Consider the following 17,906-nt stretch of genomic DNA (forward strand, 5'->3'; position numbering starts at 1 on the left):
AGCTGTCTCTGCCTTCATTTGGGCAAACATCCTAGCCGATTTTTTAATTTGCAACTTCTTCCCGTGTGTGGACTCTAATCGCTTTGTGTAACGAAACCACCCACCGCAACAGCACTCGTAAAAACGGTGCTTATTTTTTTCGTGTGAGGCTCAAAACCAGAAAAGGACGACGACGAAGAGAGACAGAAAATCAACGATCCCCGGAATTTACATCCATTAACCCAAATAGGTAATTTTATGGATCACCAAATGGTTTAAACACCACCTCCACTCGCCCCAAAAACGGTCGAGTGTGTGAGTGTGTTATTGCAAACGTTTCTTGATTGTGGTCAGAATAGGAGTGAACTAACATAGAGCCACCCCCGCTTCACATAAGCTTTGCCAAAAATAAAAAGAAAAAACTCAACCTATTAAGCTCGATCTTCGGGAGAGAGCCTATTGTTCAACGCTGATTTTTACGAGGCATGGCTTTTTTCTTTTTTTTTTTTGACTTCTGCAAGATGGAGCGGTTGCTTGTTATGACGCCTGAGAGACAAAAGACAGAGGATAAAGAACAAATTTACAAACGATGTAAGTATGTACGCATTCCCTCTTTTAATCGAAGGAACAGCCGTTTTGATGGTGGCTTGAACTGTGTTGTGGTTGGTCTTGCAGTTACTTAAGACCGTTCTATTTTTTTTGTATATATATAATTGCAATGCTGTAACTGGGTAGGACAGTTTGATGTTACTTTTTACTTCCCAATGATTTTTTTTTGAAGCTATCTCCGTCTAAAACCACTATTTAACCAGCTTCAGTAAAATTTCAAGTAGTAGGTGCGCCTCTCCTTTTCCAGATTTCAAGAGTTAAATTGCAGGCCCACGTATGTAATTCTTGATGTAGCGCATGGCTACTTGTACCCCACTCTACTCTTGCTTTTTTTTTTATTTTCAACTGACTAGCGTGGTCCTGCGACAAGAGCCCTGGTGGGAAGACGGAGTGGGACTAGTTGTACACTCTGGGATGGATTCGATGTAGTCGATACACTTGTAGATGACTTTGACTCTGTTCGACTAAAAAAAAACAAACCATCATTTGCGCCTCAATTTCGGTCAAGGCAACAAAAGATTTCTCCTCTTGTGGTGTTTGTTGGGCAAAGTGGCATTTAGAATCCGCTCCATTGCCAGTGGGTAGGTATGACGTTTCTATTGTTTTGTCTAGTAGTAGTTGTTGTTGGTGGTGTGGTTTATAACACTCCAAAAAGTTTAGCTGTCTACCTATCAAGTTAATTTTACAATTATAGGGGCGAGTGGGTTGCTCAGTTGCATTGACCATCGAAGAGAAAGGGGGTCATGGATCTAAAATGACGCTGGATGATTACACCAACAATTCCTAGATGGTAGATTGTTAATCCGAAAGGAAGATTTTCTACTCAAGTGTGTGTCAGCTGGAGGGGGGGGGAGTATCGAAATAATGAAATGTGTAAGCTTCGCTCACTAAATTTCAGTTTTCTCTAGTGGTTTTCAAGTTCATGCAACAGACGTAAAATTGAAAAGACTGTGTAGAGATGCCGACTTTGCCATGTTGACCAGAGGCAGAGATAATCCCTGGCTATGAGACAATTGGATTCGTCAACAAGAGTCTACACGAAAGACATACCAACAAAGACAAAACAAAAACAATTTCCTGCAAACAAAAGGTGGGCTTTTTGCAAAAATTTGCATTGTAAAAACAAGCAGTCTAGTATCAACCTATCTTGATGATCTCTATAAAATAGTCCAAATCTACTCCAAATCGTCGTCTTCATTCATCATTAATGTGACGCAAAACGCAAAAAAACAAGCGGTTCCCAATAGCCACCAACTCAATCCTCCCACATTCTTGACATCCAAGCCAGTCATGACGTACCCCCAGATCAAGGGTGAAATGAACCGCGCTAGCGCCGTGATGGAAATCGTGTACCCATTCACCAATCCACGGTGTTTTTTGGGGCTAACGCGGTGGACGAGTAAAGTCACCTGGGAAAAGAGCAAGGACTGGATGAATCCAATTGCCGTGGCCTCGGTGAAAAGTAGCGAGTTTGTCAACTTTGGACTCAAATGGCTATATTGTGGAATGGTGAATATTATAAGCGGCAAGCAGAAGTAAGCAATTGGCATAAACAAAAGTCCCATTCGGAAAGCAGTGAGAACCGTCAAGTATTTGTTGATAACGGGGAATCCCAAGCTCACTAGCACAACGGCAATTACCCCAGTTACCGAAAGCAACGTGCCAATCTCGCTCGTGGTGAATCCAAAGCCACCTTTGATCAAAAAGGGGAATTTCAAGGACTTGGCGTCGATCGTCTTGGCCAAGAACACGGGCAAGAACTCAGCATAGATGACATTCAGGAAGGATAATAAGAAATTGCAGGCGATTCTGTAGATTATGGGACTAGTAAGCACGGGCTCTTCTACTATGGTGGGAGTGTAGTCGCTTGAAAACAGCTGCATCTCATACTCTTCTTCCTCCTCGTCATCTTTATCCGACGAGGTGGAGGAGATCAAATGGTCGGCGGCTTCATCTTTGACTTGCTGCCATGGACGCTCGGGTACTTCAAACCCAAGCAAGCTGCGCACCTTGTCGCCTACTTCGAGCCCCCGATCTCTCTTGTACTTGACCACATCATGAGTCTCCTCAAGGAAAAGCCACCCCAATATCACAAAGCTGAAAATCATCGACGCGACAACTATATTCGAAAAGGCAAACGGGAACCTGGCAAATATCCCCATCTGCTGCGCTTCTCTCCTACCTGGCTTTTCAATTTGCTGCTGCTGCTCCTTGTCGTTGTCGTAATCTCTAAAATGATCCACATCAGTCAAGATCCCCGACAAGTAGTACCCGATTGCCTTCCCAAGCGACCAAATGAGCGACAAGTTGGAGAACGCGATCCCCTGATGTCTCTTCTCCACGGCAATCTCACCCACGATAGTCCTCATGATCGAGACGTTACCATTCAACAACCCCATCATGACGCGAGCTAGGAATGCCACGTAGAAATTGGGACTGAATCCAAACACAAGCATCAGCAAAGCGGTGCCCAAGCACCCCACCAATATGATCGGCTTGCGCCCGTATTTATCCGCAGCGTGACCCCACTGCACCGAGCTTAGGAACTGGCTAAACGAGAATGCTGAAGCTAGATACCCGCTGAATCGAGACACATCAGCGTCGTTCTTGGCTATTCGGAAGCTCTTGATCATGAAGAATATGTACGATAGGAAACTGGCGAACGCGATCGGCTCGCTCAATCTTAGAAGGCCGATTAAGGCCATCTGGAAAATGGGGAACCCGCTCAATTGGTCCCTTATGCTTGGCTGTCCATTCATTGTAGAGGGATGGAAACTATGTTGTGGAGTATATCTCCTTCTGTGTGTTGGAAATAAGCTAGGATGAAATGAGGGGATGGGATAGAGTGGATCCGCTATAGTTGGGGGAAGGGAATTGAAAGTGTCAACTATCGAATTGCTGTAGATCTAGCTTCATAGTCTAGAGCGGAATTCAATTTAGGAAAAGGTGCCTCCAACAAAGAAGAGAGAGAAGGGGGGGGGGGGCTTTGATGCCGTACAAGGCACGTTGAGCGTTAGAGAAGAAAACTTGTTTCGTTGAGAACAGGGGGTTGGAAACGGTGGAGGAACCCCTCGTTGAGGCTAGTGCTTTTTTTTATAAAGCTTGTACATGTCGAAACTCAATTTTCATTTCCACTTGTGCTAGTTTGACTTGAACAAAGAGATCTCAGAACCTGAGTTGTCTCTTTGAGGGGGGGTAGTTTTGGAGGTTTTGAGTCATACGGCAGGAGAAGGTGAAAGATAACGAATGGTGCTTAGTAGTCTGCGACTCCCAAAGAAAAAAAAAAAGATTCAAATTAACCATTGCAACTAATCTATACAGAGGGGAAGATTGCAGTGCAGTGTCGGTGAAAAGGGTCTTTGACTACTCATTTTTTAGCACGCATTTCATCGTAAATCAATACTGTCCGCAACAAAACCTGGAACCCATTCTCGACATCCTCTGGCGACGAGTGCTCCTCCGGGGTATGGGATAATCCGTCTTTCGAAGGGATGAAAATCATCGAAGTCGGGATTCGAGTGCTGGTGAAACAGGAGTCGTGGCCGGCACCACTGACAATTTCCCTCACTTGGCTCTCGTCAAACAATGACAAGGCGGCCTTTTTCACCGTGTCGATATTGGTCTGGTTGAACTTGACTGCTTTGGAAGTGGTGATGTTGTCGAATGTCACAGATAACGGTTTGGCGTATTTCGTATTTATACTTGTAGTAGCAATCTCCTCCGTTTTCTTCTTGATCACATTCATGATCTTAGCGAGTTGCGCGTCTTCAACGTGTCTCACGTCCAAGGTGAACTTGACTTCGAGCGGGATCACATTGACCGAGGAGGGCTCCAACAGCAACGTGCCCACGGTGGCCAACCCGCCGTGCTCCTCAGCGGTCTCGATGGCCATGGTGATGATTCGCGACGTGGCCAACAACGAGTCCGATCTGGTGTTCATGGGCGTGGTTCCCGAGTGCGACGATTTGCCCCGCACCGTGACCATGTTCCATTCAAACGCCTGCCCTCCAACAACAACGCCGATTTTCTTTTGTTCATTCTCTAATATCGGGCCTTGCTCAATGTGTATTTCGAAATGGCATGCTAATGGGTTTGCGTGGTAAGAAGCCGGCGTTTCTCCAGCGTAACCGATCCGCTTGAGCTCGTCGCCGAATTTCCGGGGTACGTCGTCAAACGACTCCAAGTCCAAGCACGTTTGCAACGAGATGGCCTCGGCCCATACACCGCTGGCTACCATGCTCATGGGGAACCGCGCGCCTTCTTCATTTGTCCAGTTCACCAATGCAATAGGGTAATGAGGCACAATGTCGTTTTCCTTCAAGGTCCGCAACACCTCGAGACCACTCAACACGCCCAAGACCCCATCGTATCGGCCGCCGGTTGGCTGGGTGTCCAAATGCGAGCCGATCCCCGTTGGCACTCCTTCGTTTTGCCCTGGGAATATAGCAAAGATGTTGCCCACTTGGTCCACCTTGACTTGGCACCCGAGATCAGTCACTTGTTCAACAAACCAGTCTCTGACTTTCTTGTCGAGGTCTGTCAATGCCAATCTGCACACACCAGTTTCAGTTTCACCTGGCCCCCATTTGCCCTTGGCTCCCCACTTTGCGGTCTCGTGGATGGTTTCGAGAAGTCTGCCCTTTTGTGTCTTGATGGAATTGAAATCGATACTAGCAGTCATGTTGAGATTAGACGGAATGTGACTTTTGGTTTTCTGCTTTTTTGTCGTTGATACATAGCGGGAAAGCGCAGCTCTCTCCTTCTTTATATCTATATATATATTAAACGCTCATTCTGACCAAATCGCCTTTTGTTAATTGTTTTTTTTTTTTCAAATAGATCTCTTATCAATAGAATTCCGCGAGTTCTCTAATTACCAAATACCCGCCTAAAGCCAGAGATACATAAATTAACGATAGAGAATCGACGGTGACCATATCAGGAAGTTAGCGCACCATCAACCCACCATCAACCTCGCCATCAATGCAAACGGAAAGAGAGAGTGTGTGAAAAAAGGGGAAAAGAAAAACACCCCACAACGGATTTCTTACTGCGGGGGGGAAAGAAGCTGGGTAATCGCTAAAATTTCCTTGGTTGACGCAAGTTGATGCAAGCACAAGTGGAGCTCGCTCTCCTTTAAATACGAGCCTAACGGCTAGTACTTTTTTGATCTTTTTTTTTTATATAGCTCTGTCTGGTAATTGAGCTCGATAAGGAAGAATAGAATAACGATAAAACCAATAATGTCACCAACGGCTGTAGAGGAATCGAAACCGAAAGCAAAGAGAACCACGGCACGAGGCTATGAGTTTGGTGAGCGTGGATCTCACCATATCTCACTTGGCGGCGAGCATCCGTTCAAGAGACGCGATTTCCAAGATCCCTTGGAGGCGAGGAAGCACATGCTTGAACATACCGCGGGCGCGTTTCGCGTGTTTGCCCGTAAAGGCTACGACGAAGGTGAAGCTGGCCATTGTTCAGTGCGGGACCCTATTGACCCCAATACCTTTTGGATCAACCCCTTGGGCTACCATTTCGGCATGATTACTGCTAAAGACTTGGTTCACGTTAATGAAAAGGGAGAGATTTTACCCGATGGCAACCAGGCGCCGATTAATGCTGCTGGGTTTGCTATTCATTCGTCTTTGCACCAGGCTAGACCCGAAGTCAATGCCGCGTGCCATTGCCACTCGATATACGGTAAAGCATATAGTGCTTTTGGCAAGGAGTTGGATATGCTCAACCAGGACGCGTGCTTGTTTTACCAAAACCAGGCTGTGTATGCCGATTTTGGTGGTGTTGCGTTGGAAAAAGACGAAGGCAGGGCCATTGCACAAGCTGCCGGTGGTGCCAATGCCGTGATTTTGCAGAATCACGGCTTGCTCACCATGGGTGAAACCATTGACGAGGCTGCTTATTTGTTCACAATTTTCGAAAAGAGTTGCCAAGTTCAGCTACTGGTTGATGCTGCTAGTTCCAAAGAACAGCCAAAGCAGTTCGTCCCTGATGAAGAGGCTGCGTACAGTGCATATGTGACTAACGACCCGGACACTTTATATGCTGCTTTCCAGCCAGATTACAACTACCAGGTCAAATTATCAAATGGAGACTTCCTTTTCTCAGCAGACTAACTGCTCTGTGCCTAAATTAAGAATTTTATGAAGTGTTTTAATGAATGTATATGTCGGTAGAATGTTTGAGGGGGGTAGGGGGAAAGTTCCCGTCTCTTTGTAGTGTACCAACATGCCATTCCGGCCGTTTCGTCAAGTTATCCAAGATACATCTCTATATAGATGGAATGGCAAGTTCATCTTTTTTCATATCCTCCACGTGTGCACAATATGCGACCCTTTCTCTCGAAGCTATGACTGGTTCAGCATCCGAAATATCCTTGACTTTGCTTGATCTTGATCTTGAAAGTGTCCCATTTAAGCGACATTTACAGAACATAAAATCGAGGATCTACGGGGGGTGGGGGCGTTGATATGAGACAAGTATCAAGGAAAGTGTTGCATATTCAAGAGTTCTCTTTACGGGGCAGAGGCTTTGTAAGAAAAAAAATAAATAAAAAAAATAAAAAAAAAAAATTCATTTGCAACCATTGCAGCTGTAGCTGTAGCTGAAATTGACCCGGGAAGAAAAAAAAGTGGGAAAGATGTGGCATATAGTGACTCACTGTTCGAAAATCTCAAGGGGGGTAAGAGAAATGGAATTGCTCGTGAATCTTGCAGAATATGGAGGTAGGTCCTCACATTAACATCTTTGCAACTGTTGCGAATTGAGGAGGGGGCCGGAAACTGCCTGATGATAGTTATTCCGCAAATCATGTTTGTTGATCGTAATAGACTCGATCGTACATTATCTTCCTACTCCTCTCTTCCAAGTGGAATCATCCTTTGTCCGCACTACAATAGTGACATCATCATCAGGAGAAGTCCTTGTGAAATTCATGGGTGGGAAATTTCTTCCATGTCATGTAGGTTGAAATAAAGAAGGAATTTCAGTAAAGTCGATGGGTGAAACACACACGGTGGAAAACAGCAGCGGTGCCCTGGTGCCCTGGTGCCCTGGTGCCCTCTGATAAGCAATATACGAGGGAGACATTAGAAAAAGGGAAGGTGTAGGGGAAGGTGCAGGGGATGGGGGGGCGTGCTCCTGGGAGCGTGTAGCAACTGACTAGCCTCGCACATGGTAACAAACTCGAGCATCTGCAGCCAACAAAAAACCTTCTGTCCATGATATAGATATACAGATGTGCACAAATACATTATCCGGATTATTTGAAACTTTCACCAACGAAACAATTATGACTCGGAGATAGATACATGTGTGGTTTGCAGTAGTGTCATTTTCTGTTGAAGGTGGGAACCTCGGCTACCGGACATGCCGTCAATTGACTTTATTCTACTTTATTCCTTGACGTAATGTAGAAAAATAAAACAAGTACAAGAGCTGGTTTGAAGTCCGTTGATGGCGATTTCACACTTTTGCGGCTCAACAATAGCGAGCGATAAAGCATAACCACCGCCACCCCTCCATCCCTTTCCGCTTTCTAATGTCTGCCTCCTGCGGTATAAAGTGCATTTGCAAAGCGAATGTGACACTGAAGGGCTTTGTCCCTTGGCCCTTCACTCCTTTACCCTCCTCTCCCCTTCGTTCTTTCCGCCTGTCCCATCACCCACCCCCCCTTTGGAACAATGCAGAATATGCAAACCCACTCGGCTTGAGCAAGGATGCACAATAAAAAATATTTGAAATGTGTGAAATTTTTGACAATCCTTCGTACTTGCAGGGTTTTACTGATTTTGGGCAACAACAAGGATATGCATCCCTTTTTTGAATCTTCCGAGGGAGAGCCAACGATGCAAGGCTCCTGTTTCTCGTTCTCTTTAACTCCCTCGAGGTAAAAAAAAAAAGGTGGATAAGCCTACTTTACAAGCAAAAAAAAAACAATAGGGTTGATTGTAAAACACCAGTTGGCAAGTGTTGGGAGAGACACTGGCATGGCGATGAAGCGCGAGAACAATAAGCCCGTGATGTCGAGCGAATAAATTTTAAGGCCGTGCTGTGTGTGGGATAAGAGAACAAAGGGTGCCTGTGAAGAGAGAAGAGGGAGACAAGGGGGGCGGGATAGGCTGCGTTGCTGCGATCGCTAAGTGCCCCAGCGGTGGGCGTTGACTAGCAACCAGGGGTTTTCACATCAATCCTTACTTCTTCACAAGCCAGAAACAAAAAAAAAAAAAAAAAAAAAAAGAAGAGTGGAAGAAACTTTAGTTTTAGAATTAGAGGAGATCTAGGTTGCATGGTGATAAGTGCTGATTTGAATCTGCTGCCAACGGTTAGTCGAAAAGTGCCTTGAATCGGTTTAGCCTTTCAGCAAGTTAAAGGTGGTAGTTATGGTGAAGAGATCTGCTGGGTAATTTGATGAAAATTAGAAAGAGCCAGAGATCGCCAGCCCTTTGGGGACTTGGTAGCTCCTTCGTTTGCTGGGATATTTTTAGAACATTTCCTTCAAGTCTCCTAAACCTCTCGTATTCTTGACTTGTGCTTATTCCTGTCCCCTGTCGCTGTGCGGATGAGGAGCCACGGAGGAGATAGGGAAAGAGAGTGGCAGAGATTGTGAGAGACTGTGAGATTGGGAGATAGGGGAAGGATACCGGGCAATAGATTTTTCCGTCCGGCTTGCTTCAACCCTCTCCTTCTCTGTTGAATTACCCGATGAAGGAAAATCTATCGATGAAAAAGCAAAAACAAGCAAAAAAAAAAAAAAAAAAAATAAAGCCTCTGATGCTAGCTTTATACGTCGACGGAGTTGCGCAGGGCTCTGAGCAGAGAGTGGATGATAAAATTTTATCCTCGCCTGTAATCCAGAATGTCTACCTCCATGTCGTTTGTATCCATGGTATATGGGCTATTGTCCGCAGTACATTTCCTGCTGATGGTGTGATTTTGAACCAGTTGATTTCTCGCTTGTTCCACGGCAAAAGGGCACTACCAGCCGGGTTACACCGCTGCTCGACTCTGAGCACACTACGAGAGATGCTTCCTAACCCTTAACCCACTAACCCCTCCCTCCACCACAGAGAAGAAACTAAGAACAAAGGAAGGAAAGAGATTTTTTTAGAAAAAGCTTGCGTTGAATTTCAACCGACGATTCAAAAGGTTAATCCTTCACCCAGTGAGAGTCTATTCTCGCACGGGATGGGCGAGTGAGACGAGATGCTGCGCGGTATGGCAAAGGTAAGGCATGGTGAGATTGTATGATTGTTGTGTATCGTCGAATGAAGCCATCTTCTGCTTTTTGGCTTGCCCACGAGGGTTTCCATTTGGAAATCTCGTTTCATCCCGGTGAATTTCTCAACCAGAGCTTGCAATAATTACGGCTGACGTCCCCATCCTCTCTCGAGGGAATAAAAGCGAAAAGCGACAATAAGCTTCTCAAACTCTGTCTATCCTGCTCTACAGCGCCAGGGAAATAACCCGTCAACCACCGAGTAGCACAACTAAAGGCTTAGCTCGCCCTGCACTGGTTATTTCACTGCACCTTATAAACCTCTAGGCAAAAGCAAAAAAAAAAAAAAAAAAGGGCGAAATTTCATCTTGTGGAAGATACACTTGTGCGTTGAATAAACCAACCAGAAATTAAAGAAACCCCCAATCACTCGCTATTACCTCACCTCGCTTTTTTAACTCCTACACTTATAGCTCGAGTTGCATACATAGTAGTGGCAGCAGCAGTAGGCTCTCGAACAAAGAGCACCATCATACCTTTCCCTCGATTAAATAAAGAAAACCCACTGGAGTTGAGATAAACGTTTTTTTTTTTTTAGTTTTTTTTTTATTTTGTCCAGAATATATTTGACTCGATCATATTCCACTTCACCTTCTTTTCCAATATTAGTTGCATCTTGAACTTGAATCTTAGAAAGAATAGACCCTTTATTTTCTTTAAACATATATATATACCTTCGACCCTACCAACGAGCCAATCAACCAACCGACCAACCGTACTATTTGTTCTTCGTTGAAATCAAACTAATCTCAAACAACTTTCCAATTTCCACCTTCAACGGCTAACCTTTTTTTTTTTTCTTATTTGACCGACGGGACTTTTTTCTACGAACCAACTCAACTAGACCGATCAACTGCTACAACCTCTAAACACCTCCAGAGGTAACTTGTAACCAAAAAAATCAAAAAAACGTGCTTTCATAGCCCACTTACATTCGCTTAACCGTTCATTCGCTTGATATAAAACCACATTGGAATTCAATTCCCCGCTAACAATACCACCACCAGCAACCAAGAATAATGATGAATATTGACTTTGATTTACTGGCCAATCGCAATAACCTTGCTGAAGCTTCACCTTCGATGCTCCAACAGCGTTCGTTTTCGGCAACGACAACAGCAACAGCAACAACTACAACGTCTTCTTCGTCCCTCAACGACGATTTCAACCAATTCTTAACTCCCAATCCAAACTCATTCGTGATGGGTTCTGATAGTAGACACCAACAAGCAAGTTTGGCTTTCCCGCCAGCTGATATCCTCGACTTCTTACTGCAGCCAGGCATCACCAATCTTGATGATTTGAAACCACAGCCTTTGTATTTGCAGACCCCGAAATCGGCCATGACCCCCACGTTTCAGCAATCGTTGACGGGGTCCAATTTTTCAAACTACAACACGCCAGCAATCTCGCAGGTGGCCTCTTTCCACCAATCCTTGAGCAACGTTGACTTGCAGGCTCATTTCACTCCGGTTACTCCAAACTATATGAATGCCAAAGTTGGCAGTGGCCATTATAACTCGAATACTAATTTTAGTGACATTATGTTGAGCACTCCGGTTTCAACTTTGACTAACCAATACTCGCCCCCGCAGTATACTACTCCACCAAGGTATGCTGCTGGTGCTGCTATTGCTGGTGCTGCTGGTGCTACCAACGCTCTTGATGACAACGCTAGTCCCACTATTGGACTTGGACTTGGACCAAGTTTGGATCTGCTGATTTCACAATTGACTCCCGTCTCACGTCCCGCGGTGAATAGAAGACCATCGCCACTCGAGCTGACAAACAAGTTTGTCCAACACCAACTCCAGCACCAGCAACAACAACAAAACATCGCCGATTTCCAAGGCGCAGTAGAAGACTCTTATCGTTTAAAGGCCCAGTCAGAGCTGAGTTTACCGTTGCCATTCAATTTTGAACAGCAATTGGAAAAGAATAACCAGTTTTTGATGGCGCTACAAAACGAAGAGGATCTCACGCCCAAGAGGAAAGCTAGCTGCGGGCCAGTGAATCAAAAGAAGAAAAAGAAGGAAACTCGCTCGATGTTCCGAGATGATAACGATTCCAATAGTGTGTTGGACGATAGTGACCATAATAGCGCCGACCTGGTGCTCAACGCCCAGTACCAATCTGCTGATTCGCCAACAACGATTGAAGTCACCAGTCCACAATCTTCGACAGAAGAGACTTTTGTTGATGTCAACCAAACCAACATAACTGCGGAGGAGTTGCTCAACACCGATCTTTTTGATTTGAAACCGGCAGCTGCAGCTGCAGTTTGCACAATGGCACCCTCGAGAGATGTACTTGCCGACTTTATCAATCTTAATGAGGATGGTTCCAATGTTGCAATGCAATCAATTGTCGCTAATCCAAGTGCGTCGACCAAGACCATAGCCTCGGCTCCAGTCTCGGCTCCAGTCTCGGCTCCAGTCTCGGCATCTTCTTCAGCACCACCTTCCGCTTCAACTTCAGCACCACCTCCACCTCCTACTGCTCGTAGAAAGTCAAACACCACCACAAAGAAGAAAAGACCATCTACAAGCTTGCAAAATACTCCCACGTTCATTATAAATCCTAAACTTCAGTGGTCGGAACACCAGACCACAGCAGCCGCATCCATTCCTTCCACCCCTTCGCATCTGAAAAGAAACTCCACCGCCGGAAGCTCGAGCAATGTCGGTGGCCATATAGAAATGATCAAGAGCATGCCGGTGTTTGCATTGAGCAACCACTACTCGTTTGTTTACGAAGACGTCAACACAATTTTTCAGGACGAAAAACTGGAAGCCGGCAACACCCTGATGAAGTCTGCTTCTTCCTCTTCTTCTTCTTCTGCCGAGCAGACTGGTTCAACAAGAAAGAGGGAGAAACAATTGAGCCATCAACAATATCAACTACAACAGCAGCAACAACAGCAACAACAACTCAATGAAAACCCCACTTATAATTTAAAGTCGAGCTTAGTTGAGTTCCAACTTGATTTGAAGAAGTGATTATCAGTTCTTTCTTCCGTGGTTAGCGTGCTTTTGGTTTTGGTTTTGGTTTTTTTTCGGGATTTTTCGTAGTTCCAATTGTTCAATTCTGTATAAATTTTCTTGATTATAGCTGAGCTTTAATTTATTGACTTTAACTTGATTTTCTCATGCATCTAGAGGAGGTAACAAGTTGGGGAGATTTGTAGAAGAGGATTCAATTTTCCAAATAAAAAAAAAAAAATGGCCGTCTATTTCCTTTCAATTCACCCGTATACATCTGAACTAAGTGAACCTATCAATTGCTGTTTCAGCGAGCAAGCGAGCACATTCCTTGCACGATAGAGAGCACCTCCCACCAGCTCATCATCGAAACACCGCATTTTCCCTCCCCATAAACATCTCCACTTGTGATCACAGCTAAAGATCCTTATCTCTAGGAACGTACTCCTTATTCAACACCGGCTCTTTCCTAAAGATATCCCTCATGCTGATCTTGCCTTCGTAATTGTACCCCAAAATCACCAATCCCACCGGTATGGCGCCCATAGCTATGATGTTGAAAAAGGCCGATCTCGGCTTGAAGCGGAAATATTGGCCTAGGTTTTCCCTTGCCGTGTTGAATCTTTGCAATTCCTTGTCTGGGTGTAATGTTCCTGCCATTCTTCTCTCTTTCTTAAATTTGGTTTACGTGGGTTATGGTGGTTTGGAATGGAAGATTCGATGGTTTTTGAAGCTGGTAAGGTAAATTGTGTCTTGTCTTATTGGCGAGCGGCATTTTCATCCTCTTCTTTTTTTCTTTTGGTGGTGGTGGGAGTGGTGTGTGTCGCGACATCATTTGGACTTTCATGACACTGGAGGAAAATAGATGTAAACAACCGTAGTTTGTGGAGCTTCAAGGTTGGCTATTTTCAAAGAAGAAGACATCAACCAGAAACGAAGATAGTCTGGTAGGGATGCTGACGAAACCGGCGGAGATGCGAACGACGTCGCTCATAATGGAGCATTTCGGCTTCAACGTCGTGATCAAAGTGGTGGACGAAGTAGTCACCGCCATGAACAACATGAGCTTCAAGGGAGTCGAGGCATTTGAAAAATACTTGTTGGACGTGCATGCCAAGGGGAAATTCCCAGCTAGCGTCACAGTCGATAGCATCAAGGAAGGCACCGCGAAATTGGAGCTGTTGATCCAGTCTAACATCGATGACAGTTTCGACAAGTATGAGCTATATTGCGTGCGCAACATCTTTAGCATCCCGCCGCGACTAGTTGAGGGCGGATGGATCCGGTTGAAGCAGCACGAAGGTGTTGATTTCGCGAGTGACTCTACAACGATGAGGTTTGAGTTTGATCAAGAGGTGCTGCATATGTACCATTGCATCGAGGAGGAGTTGCATCTCCGGAAAATCATCAAGTTGCAAACGGTCAAGATGCAGAAAATCGTCGCGTATTTGAACATGATTCAGCGGAGCTTACTACCGTTGCTGTCAGGGAATGACTTGGACCAAGCAAGTGGTTCAAAAGAAGGAGGGGCAACTCAAGAAGAGAAATATAACCGTTTGCAGCCGTTGGAGCTGGCGTTGGGGTATTTGCGGGCGCAGTTAAACTCCACTATGGCGCAAGTGGAGCAATTGAGCAAGAGGCTAGATAATTTGCAGAATAGTCGTCGTGGGGTCCTAAGGCCGAGCTCGCGCGAGAAGTTTGTCGAGAACCGAACTATGCGGATCTTGCAGCGGCTTGGTCTCGATGAGTCTGCGTTGCAAACGAGGATACGGAAAGTGGAGCTGCCCAATGATGAGAATGGCGCCAGTGCAAATAATAGGGACAATAGCCTCCTGGACGAACGATTTCCTACTAGCGTTGAACATTTATCGCAGTTGAAGGATATAAACAAGATTGTTTAGACATTTAAATTTAAATCTGGAAAATCTAAACGTGGGTTACCTTTTCATATGGCTCTAAGCTGTTATCTCTCAGCGGCAAGAGGTCGGGCTAGGTTTTGGGTTGGCGGTGGTAGCGCGCGCATTTTGGCCATTTTTCCCAAAAACACTCAAAGCCTGGTTCCACCAAAACCCATCATCATGAACAAACTTTGCATGAAAATTCACTTGATAACCTCATTTGAGACCACGGCAAGATCAAAGTAAAGATGGAAACACGGAAAAGTGCGCAAAAAACCAGCAGCAACAACAACGCAACCACCCACAAGCAGCGTCCGAGAAACATCACCAATTTGCACGAGCTCCTACCGGGTCTCAACGATATCAGCGATGCATTTGAAGCCCTACCTCTAGACATCGTCAAGTACTTTACCTTGTTGAAAGAGATCGACGCCAAATGCATAAACACCATACCGCAGATCAACTCTCGCATCAAGTCATACATTGACAATCTCCATACAGCAAGCCACCAGAATGCCCGCAACAACCCACAGGAACAGCTCAAGGAGACACATCAATTGAACATTATCAAGAACAAAATCAACGAGATTATCCCTTGTTTGGAGGAAAAGATGCATGTGACCTCGGTTGCGACTGACTTGTTGAACAAGCACATGTACCGCATAAACCAGGACTACAAACTCATCATTCAGAACAACGAGATCCCTGAGAATGTCAGGATTGGGCCCTTGATTCACCCGGCCATGGTGTTGGACTCGGCGGGGCAGCACGCGAAAGATGGCGCCACGACGTCTCATGGTGGTGGTGGTGGTGGCGCTGGTGGTGTCAACTCTACCGCCACCGGTGGAGGCAGTGACCGAGGAGGACACAATTCTGGCAGTGGTAATCTGGGATCGCAGGCGCAACGAAGCGAAAGCAGACGTGAAGTGTTGGCAGCGCGAAAGGCCAACAAGGACGAAGATAGAGATAACGGCAATGGGTCATCTAGCGCTACGGGGCGGAAGAAGAAACTCAAGGAGCCAACTCCGTTGGAAACTGATAGCAAGGCTAGTGGCACTGAGAGCAAAAAGAGAGGTAGAAATGATGAGCGGAGTAGTGGTGGTGCTGCCACTACCAGTAGCAGTAAGAAGAAGCTGAAAAAAGCGGAAAGCCACGAGAATGACGATGTGAGGGACGATAATGCCGAGTTTGGCGACGGCTACCAGAACCAAGGCGAGAGCAACACCAACAGCAACAGCAACAGCTCCAGAAACAAGAATTCAATTACGCAAATTGAAAAGCCGCGCGGCGGCGGCGGCAACAACGAACCGACGTATTGCTATTGTAATCAAGTGTCATTTGGAGAAATGGTTGGTTGTGACGGAGACGATTGTAAGCGTGAGTGGTTCCATTTGCCCTGTATTGGATTCAAGAACCCGCCAAAGGGGAAATGGTACTGTGATGATTGTATGCTCAAGATGAAGAAACCGAGGAAGGTGTAGTCTTGATTTGAGTCAAGTTAGCCGTCAATAGAAAGTTTTCTCGTGCCAAAGTCCCTCCACGGGGGGTTTTTTCTGTTTTTTGTTTTTTTTCTCACCATCGTGAACAATCGAATCGGCGAAGCTCATGGGTAAACCAGTTATGCACTGGCCATGTATTTCCGGTACCTCCACTTTCATTCTGCTGCCCCCGCATAAATGCTGTGCCTGGGATGATGTAGGTACCGGGGCAACAAGAACAAGAAAGAGAAGCGTCACTGCTTTTTTTGTTTGTTTACAATTGACCTGTAAGCGAAAGACAGGAAAAGAAAACTGGAGCAAACTCCCCTCTGTTGGCAACCTGAGCTTATTGTTCAGATTTCGAGATCGCAATTGGCAATCCCTGATTCCAGGTACGCAGCATGGCATCTACCAATGTCACTGATGCGAGTTTTTTTCTGCCTTGCGCATAACCTCACATTTCCCATCTTCTCTCTCTTCTCATTTTGGTTTGGTTTTGTATGAGAGAATTTTGCTTGGTGTCTTTCATTATCTGCTACATGAGTAAATCGTTCTACTAAAAAGGGATAATGGTCTTTCTCCAAGTTCTCATTCATCCGAAGCTAGATGCTTGGCGGAAGAGGTGAAATAGACGAGCCATGTTGTAAAGTGGAAAAAACCTCCAGAGAAGAAAGGGGGGACCAGGTGGTGAAAATGGCTGGTTGAGAGACGCTTGTTGTTTCGATGGATCAGAATAATATCCATGTGTAGTTGTGGTTTTCTCTTTTATATTTCGTGATGTTGACGAGGAGGGAAGGTGGTTTGTAGCAAGGCGGTGTTGAAAAATTCACCCCTATGAACCAACAACCAAAAAAAAAAAAAAAAAAAAAAAAGAACGAAAGAACGAAGAGAGGTCCAAGACATAAAATATCAGCCAAGAGTGACTCGTGCTGTTTATGTCTGTGGGGAGTTAGGGGGAGGTGTGAGTGGATAGAGGTGTGACCTCGAGAGAGAGAGATGTTTCTGGGGTTAGCCGGTATAAACTAGACGGAAAAGGTCTGAAACATATTTTTTTTATATAATGAGGACACTGTTTAACCGTACTGCGCTGGTGTTCTCCATGGTGTGTGTTGGCCCTACTCAGTTTGGTAGTTGGTTTGGGAAAGCGTTGTTAACTTTTGCTCATGTGCAATACTATTCCTAATTTACGTGCATGAGGACATACGCTGCACCAGCGGAAACTTCTGCCGTGGCACTTTTTCTGGCGTGCGGGCAAAAGTGAAAGATCGCTTGTCCTCGGGGAAGTCGACTCCCCACAACGGCAGCAGCCAACAGCTTTAACCGTCCATTTGGCCTGGAACCAAAGGCGGCAAGCGTGGTGGCGGCGGTGGCGTTGAAGACGAGTTGTAGCAGGTGTGTGGTGGATCTCCTCTCTCGCCAAAAAGTGAACTGCAGAGTCGCAAGTTTTTTCTGTTTTTCTTTGCACGCACTCGCAACACATGCGTACGGACAAGAACAATACCCATACACATTTACATATACATATACGTATACATTTACGCCTACATTCACCCATATATATGTACATACAATAGGGCAGACTCAAGTCATAATCTATTTGCAAATCTTCAGTTTCTATCTAAAAAAGTCAACCATTCAAGTTGTTGGAAGGGTGAATTTTTTTTTTGCA

The 17,906-nt window shown here is 45.4% G+C and overlaps 7 protein-coding genes across 7 annotated transcripts; 4 read left to right on the forward strand and 3 right to left on the reverse strand. All coding sequences in view use genetic code 12, as the record gives it.

Moving 5' to 3' along the window:
* Positions 1-1,763: 1,763 nt before the first annotated feature.
* LODBEIA_P37870 (uncharacterized protein) lies at positions 1,764-3,347 on the reverse strand (the record flags this gene model as incomplete). The annotated part of the gene is made up of 1 exon (XM_066973935.1): positions 1,764-3,347. The coding sequence occupies one exon, from the start codon at positions 3,345-3,347 to the stop codon at positions 1,764-1,766; it is 1,584 nt and encodes a 527-aa protein (XP_066830725.1).
* A 608-nt stretch (positions 3,348-3,955) lies between these two features.
* LODBEIA_P37880 (uncharacterized protein) lies at positions 3,956-5,269 on the reverse strand (the record flags this gene model as incomplete). Its single annotated transcript, XM_066973936.1, has 1 exon — positions 3,956-5,269. The coding sequence occupies one exon, from the start codon at positions 5,267-5,269 to the stop codon at positions 3,956-3,958; it is 1,314 nt and encodes a 437-aa protein (XP_066830726.1).
* Positions 5,270-5,831: 562 nt separating this feature from the next.
* LODBEIA_P37890 (uncharacterized protein) lies at positions 5,832-6,719 on the forward strand (the record flags this gene model as incomplete). Its single annotated transcript, XM_066973937.1, has 1 exon — positions 5,832-6,719. The coding sequence occupies one exon, from the start codon at positions 5,832-5,834 to the stop codon at positions 6,717-6,719; it is 888 nt and encodes a 295-aa protein (XP_066830727.1).
* A 4,180-nt stretch (positions 6,720-10,899) lies between these two features.
* On the forward strand, positions 10,900-12,879 carry LODBEIA_P37900 (uncharacterized protein; the record flags this gene model as incomplete). The annotated part of the gene is made up of 1 exon (XM_066973939.1): positions 10,900-12,879. The coding sequence occupies one exon, from the start codon at positions 10,900-10,902 to the stop codon at positions 12,877-12,879; it is 1,980 nt and encodes a 659-aa protein (XP_066830728.1).
* A 399-nt stretch (positions 12,880-13,278) lies between these two features.
* Positions 13,279-13,521, reverse strand: LODBEIA_P37910 (uncharacterized protein; the record flags this gene model as incomplete). Its single annotated transcript, XM_066973940.1, has 1 exon — positions 13,279-13,521. The coding sequence occupies one exon, from the start codon at positions 13,519-13,521 to the stop codon at positions 13,279-13,281; it is 243 nt and encodes an 80-aa protein (XP_066830729.1).
* A 314-nt stretch (positions 13,522-13,835) lies between these two features.
* LODBEIA_P37920 (uncharacterized protein) lies at positions 13,836-14,762 on the forward strand (the record flags this gene model as incomplete). Its single annotated transcript, XM_066973941.1, has 1 exon — positions 13,836-14,762. The coding sequence occupies one exon, from the start codon at positions 13,836-13,838 to the stop codon at positions 14,760-14,762; it is 927 nt and encodes a 308-aa protein (XP_066830730.1).
* A 245-nt stretch (positions 14,763-15,007) lies between these two features.
* LODBEIA_P37930 (uncharacterized protein) lies at positions 15,008-16,240 on the forward strand (the record flags this gene model as incomplete). The annotated part of the gene is made up of 1 exon (XM_066973942.1): positions 15,008-16,240. The coding sequence occupies one exon, from the start codon at positions 15,008-15,010 to the stop codon at positions 16,238-16,240; it is 1,233 nt and encodes a 410-aa protein (XP_066830731.1).
* Positions 16,241-17,906: the final 1,666 nt, after the last annotated feature.

The sequence above is a fragment of the Lodderomyces beijingensis genome (genome assembly GCF_963989305.1).
Source record: "Lodderomyces beijingensis strain CBS 14171 genome assembly, chromosome: 4".
NCBI classification, from domain to species: Eukaryota; Fungi; Ascomycota; class Pichiomycetes; order Serinales; family Debaryomycetaceae; genus Lodderomyces; species Lodderomyces beijingensis.